The 6221-nt window shown below is 35.1% G+C and overlaps 1 protein-coding gene across 1 annotated transcript; it reads left to right on the top strand.

Annotated features, from left to right (window-relative positions):
• Nucleotides 1-310: 310 nt before the first annotated feature.
• LOC141693281 (uncharacterized) lies at nt 311-4192 on the top strand. The gene is made up of 2 exons (XM_074498321.1): nt 311-472; nt 2005-4192. The coding sequence occupies exon 2, from the start codon at nt 2034-2036 to the stop codon at nt 4074-4076; it is 2043 nt and encodes a 680-aa protein (XP_074354422.1). The 5' UTR covers nt 311-472; nt 2005-2033; the 3' UTR covers nt 4077-4192.
• The last annotated feature ends 2029 nt before the right edge of the window (nt 4193-6221 follow it).

Below are 6221 nucleotides of genomic sequence, written 5' to 3'. Positions count from 1 at the left end.
ATAAAATAATAATATTATAATTATTAATAACCAACCATATAACTACTCACCTAAAGTATGTTACTTTTTTTACGAATAAAATTAAAAATTATAATAATATTAAATTAAATCCGTGCATCGTACGAGTTTTTAAACTAATAATTATTTATATAAAAATTTAAAATTATTTGTTTTAAAAATACTCTTATAATTTAAGATATACGATATTACACTATTGCCCTTTTTTTCCGGAACATAAGTCATACTAAAATAGTCAGTGTGGAAGGCTAATATTGTAATAATCCAACAAATCAGGTGTATGAATCACACACACTGTGTACATCAGTTCAAAACCCTCGGCAGCTTAGAATTGATTTGTGCCCCCACAGCTTCCGATATAAACATGTCGCCGATACCACACTGTATGGAGAGTGAGCTATACATATAAAAACTACTTACATACACACCTCCTTATCTTTCATCAATCGCACAGGTATGCTTCACACAATCTCCATTTTACCCCCCATTTTTACGCAACATATTATATATTTACTGTTTTAGTTTAATTAATTTTACCATTTCTTTTAACCCTGTTTTAGATCAAGTGATATATATGATTTTAGTGTTGGAACCCTAACAGTGGCAGTGAAAGGTTTTTTTAATTATTAATTTTGTTTTGCACATATGATGTTTGATATATTTCCTTGGTTACTTTTTATGCTTGTTTGGTACATATGCTATTACATGAATCCATGTTTGTTCGTATCGGACCCCATTTTACTGGGATTGTACATATGTTGCACATTTAGACCTAATTTGGACAAAATGATTCGAAAGTAATTTTTGTCGCTTTGTTCTTTCGGGCAATTTAACAATTTATGTAGGTAATGTGAAAGAAATTTAAATGTAAAGGAAGGGGAAGAACCTTGATTAAGATAAAGCTAAATTCCGTTATGTGCTTTGGAGTTTGTTTTATTACATTAAAGGGCAAATAACTATTAAGGTGATGTTTGGATCATGGGATTTCAACCCGGTTAACGGGAATGGGAATGAGATTTCAATACGAAAATGTATTGGAACCTCATTCCCGTTAACCGGGTTGAAATCCCGTTAACCGGGTTGAAATCCCATAATCCAAACTGCCCCTAAAAATATTGATAAAATAAAGGAAATAGACAATTATGTTGTAAATACCTACGGTCATTTCACCCGGAATCGTCGCACTTGTTGGTAAAAACCCTGTTAAATTAGACTCCCTTTTAATTGAGAAAAACGAGAATGTGATGAGGCCGCTGTCGCAGTGTTGATGTAAAGACATCTATTAATAACATAAATTTTCAATATAATAGGCTGAGGCTTAAGAACAACAATTTGTAAATTGCAAAGTTCCGTACAAATTCCATGTTTAATTAAGTACTCCCTCTGTCCCTCCCATTTGTTTACACTTTCTTTTTTGGGATGCCCTTCCAATTGTTTACATTTCAAAATTTTCAAAAAATAGTAAAGTTTTTATAATTTTTAAAATAACTACATCCACTACTTCTCTCCGCTATACCCACTTTATATATATATAATATTAATCGGTCTCACTACTTTACTCAGTTTTTTAACTTTTCTCCACTACTTTACTCAGTTTTTTAACTTTTCTCCACTACTTTATTATTTTTCTTAAACTCCGTGCCCAAACCAAATGTAAACATTTGGGAGGGACGGAGGGAGTATAAAATTTCTTTTTGATATGGTATAAAAAATGTATGATTATCTCTTAAAAACTTTATGCATGTTCATGGAAGGTGTTGCTAATTTTCAAAACGTAGCCGGAGGTTCGGATTTGTGCCCGAGTTTAAGCAACATGGCTATTAGTAAATTATGAAACAATTCATAATCAGTTTTCTTTGGCTCGAAGATGAGCTCAGTATGACATTATATTTTCTCAATTGTAACTTGATGTATCTGATGACCTAGTAGTTTATACCGCAGCTTATGAAAACACATCACTTATGGTTTGTTCAACTGTTTTTGTAGGTGAGGCAGTGTAAATTTGTAGATTCAAGATGTCTTTGCATTTAGGTAATTTATCAACCCGTGTTAGTAGAAATGGGCTTGAACGTGTTTTCCGAAGGTTTGGGCCTTGCAATATACAAGTGAAAGACAAATTTGGATTTGTAGTGTATGATTTCACTGCAGATGCTGAGAAGGCTCTTAGAACACTTCGAGGAAAGAACATCTGTGGCGAGGCAATAACTCTTTCGTGGTCCAATAAACAGCCTAGGCCATTGGAAAGTAACAGAAGAATTGGCAGGACTCATGACTCACAATCTCAAAGGAGACGTGCAGGAGAAGGTTATGGTGATAAAAAATTGGGTTCAGGTGACGGACGAAATTACCGAATTACTGACAAGCAAACAGATGTTGGTGATAGAAGGCACAAGTCTGTTGATCTTGGTAATGAAGCAAGCTTCCGTAAAGATAATGTTGAAGTTTACAATAGCCAAAAAGAACATGTTGCTGAGGATAGCTTGCATTTTGAAAGTGCAACTGCGAAATCAATACCAATGGACCATGAGAGCGAGAAAGTTGGGCAGCCACTAAATGACAATGGGCTGGACTTCGAGCGTTATGACCCTAATCATGCTGACAACAAAAGAGATGATAAAGGTGATCTCCGTCAAAGCACTCTTTCCGGTGCTTCACCTACTATGACAAAGTCTAAAGAGCAGAAAGGGACCGAACAAGCCAGCGACACAGCTTTAAAGCACCCTGATAATGCAAAATCCTTACCAACTTGCTACAATTGTGGGAAGTTGGGTCACAAAAAGCTTAACTGTCCCATAGGAGAAGTTACTAATAGGAAAGTGTTCAGCAGAATTGATCGTAGTCATGACGATAAATTCTATTACAGAGGAAAAGGTGAAGATGAGCTTAGAAGGCAAAAATTCATTTCCGAAAAAGGTCTGCAGAGAAGTAGAAGTTCTGTACCAGTAAGAAAGCACAGGAACGATTGGAAGGAGTCCAGTTATAGTAGGCATCGGATGGTAAGAAGGGATAAAAGTTCTCCTCTAGTAATGGAAATTCATAGATCTCCTAGGGAGGAACACCAGGAAGCGGGGAAGGATTTCCGTGATGGAAAAAGAAGGCGAATGGATAGACAAAGTCCAACTAGAGATCAGGCAAAGAAACTGAAAGTTGCAGAATCATCTCCAATCCATTCTGACTATACTGCATCGAGATCCAGGTCACATTCGAAATCTGCTTCTAAGTTTAGCTCACAATCAAGGTTGCCGTTAAGCAAGTCAGCTTCTTTGTCTTCTAATACAACTTCACATTCAAGATCAAACTGCTCTAAGTTTGGAAATCCTAAGGTGACTTTAAAATCAAGAACAGGTTCCCCTGCCTCTTTGTCTTCACCAGTATCTTTAGGTCAGACCTTGTCTTCTTCGAAGGAACTACAAATGAGTCAAAAATTGTCATTGGTGAATTCTGAAATACACGAGTCAGAGGTGGATGAAAGGGGACAACTAGAAGGTCACGCAGGATTGTGCGACCATAATCTATACACTGCATATGATTCCGGAGAGAACCGAAGTGCGTTACAGTCTGTCCAAGTGGATGACGATGAGGATATGGACAAAACCATTTTGGATGATAGAGATGGTTACCATGCTATAATAAGGGATGCACAAAATGGGGATAATGTATCTGCTATGGTGTTAGATGAAGGCCCTCTTGTTGCAGGGACTTTGTCCACACAAGATGCCTGTGTTGCTCTGGATCATCCATCTCTACCGACTAATAAACTGCATTCAGAAATCTCTACTGGGTCTCATCCCTCATCAAGCATAACAGCAGAGGAGATGAATGTGGTCCTTAAATTCTATGGGTTGGAGCAGCCGGAAGAACATGTACCTGTGGAGGCTTATTTTGGTTCTGCCCGTTTGTGGCCTTGGGAGATTATCTATTATAGAAGACTTAAAAAGGGACCTATATCAGTTGAGAATTATGCTCGGAGGCTTTCTCAGAACAATGAGTTTGGTATTGTTGATAAGTACGTCAGGAGTAGTAGTGGATGGAATGATTTAGGTAAGGATAATTCGTAGATGCTTTTTAAGACATCACCCTTATATATATCTGATTATTGGAGATCATGACTCAATCTATATTGCTACTTGTATGTTTGGAGTTTATATTACCAAATGCAAGGAGACTTTTTTCAGGTACACACAAAAAATTAGTTAACACGTGTTTACAGTAAAATTTGCTTTGCTCGGTCAGTTTTCGATCTCAGCATGTTATCATCCCAATTATTAGAATCTGCATCTATTAAAGTTTCAGTAGAAGTTCAAGGAAAAGTATAATTTTTACAACTTAAGTATCTCTCGTGGGATAATGATTGAATAATTTACCATTAGGTTTTAGAGTATAGTTTGGGATACGAAAAGGCCATGGGGAATTTTAATTAAGGGTAGTAAGATGCTGAAAGTAAATAGTTGCTTTTATTGTGGAAGAAAGGGTAGCATATTATGGTTGAAGACTATCATCTGCTAATTCTCACTTCCATAATCTCTTATAGGACCACCTATGACCTATCCTTTTCCTCTTCCTTCTTTTAACCCTTCTTTCAGGATACACCAGTTATTAAATATTTTTTGTTGTTATTATATTTTTCTAGCTTCTTTTGTTATCGTTTATTTTAAGTCTCTATTCTCTATCTGCATGTGCGTCTTCTGTGTAACTATGTATGCACTGTGCTTTGTTTTACGTATGTGGTCTATTAGTAACCTTTATTAATTGGTTTGGTTTGATAATACTAGATACGAAGGTGCTAATGAGTGCATTAAGACCGGTTATAACACTGTTAAAATTTCATGTGGTTCCTATATTTTCGCCCCACTGTTATAAAATCTTGACTCTGTTCAAAATCTCAAGTTTGTTTCTGACAGTTCTATCATTGTAATTCTTTTATCTCTATTGTGTTTTTCCTACATTATCATTGTTTTTCAGCTTTTATGTGTGTGTATATATATATATACATTGTTTTAGGATTTACGTTACAAATGTGGTCTAGTTTTAGGCTACTGTAATCGGCAAGAGTTGAAAAGGCAATGATGAATAGAGTTTTCAGTAATCAAACTTTTACGTATTGGAGATAAATGGTGCTTATGAGTGCATCAACACATTGTAATCTCATATTAAAGCTCATGTATCCAGGACAGACTTATTTTTGTTGCTATTTGTAATATTTGTTTCCTTCAGTATCATGTGCTTTATATATGCAATCTAGGCATGTGTATTTCTGTGACGTAAGTATTTTTTGTGCTTTATGCTACATATGTGGTCATTTTTTAGCCTACAGTAAATTAGCATGGCTGAAAGGCTATGTTGGACTGAGTTGAGGAGAAATAATCAGAATTATACTTATCTGACATCTAAGGTGGCAATGAGTACACCCAAGTATGTATATTTTCGTGTTTGTTTATCCTTTCCATCCCAATTTTAAAAAATCTCGCCTCTTTTATCTTTAGTACAATTAGTGCTCAAGTAAGTTTTGCATAGTTGCACTGCCACTGTTACCGCTACCACTATAATTCTGTTCTTGAAAATGTAGTGGGCATGGTTTTTAAGTTTTAAAGCTACTTCTAACTTATAATTTTGAAAAGTACCTTCTTTTACGCTTTAAATGTTTTTGTAAGCCTAGACAGACGACGCCTTGACATTGAACTTTTTGTACTATATTAATGTAAAGGTCTTTTATAATTTTTTTTGTGTACATATATATATGCATGAAGGGAGATAAATTAACATGAATATATTTGTACCTGTTGGGCAGAAAGTAGAATCAGGGGGAAATGTGCTGAGTTAATATTGCTCCATTATGGAGCTGCAAACTGCAATAACTCCTATGGTAATATAGCCTACATTACCATAGGATGTAGATATTTCAATTCTGCAGTAATAGTAGATTACTATTCAGACTTAGATAAGAAGCTCAATAGAACTGCCGAAAGTTTTAAAACAATGGAATACACTAATAAACCAAATACATATCTAAGTCTATAAAAATATATTATCTCAAGTTCGTCCTCATAGGTAAATCCCTGCATTTATAGATTAAATCAACGTAGCATCATACTTCCGATATTTGGCTATATTATCATTACTTGAAATCAAATATTAGCTTTAAAACCACTGATACTTCAAGTATGCTAATTTTAAATTCATATTATACTAGAACAGTAGAAATA

Source organism: Apium graveolens, chromosome 10 (genome assembly GCF_009905375.1).
Source record: "Apium graveolens cultivar Ventura chromosome 10, ASM990537v1, whole genome shotgun sequence".
Classification (NCBI taxonomy): domain Eukaryota; kingdom Viridiplantae; phylum Streptophyta; class Magnoliopsida; order Apiales; family Apiaceae; genus Apium; species Apium graveolens.
The sequence above is the reverse complement of the archived record's forward strand: the minus strand, read 5'-3'. Positions and strand labels throughout refer to the sequence as shown.

Coding starts and splice junctions, on each gene's coding strand:
- LOC141693281 (XM_074498321.1), top strand. CDS start 2,034: ATGTCTTTGCATTTAGGTAATTTATCAACCCGTGTTAGTAGAAATGGG.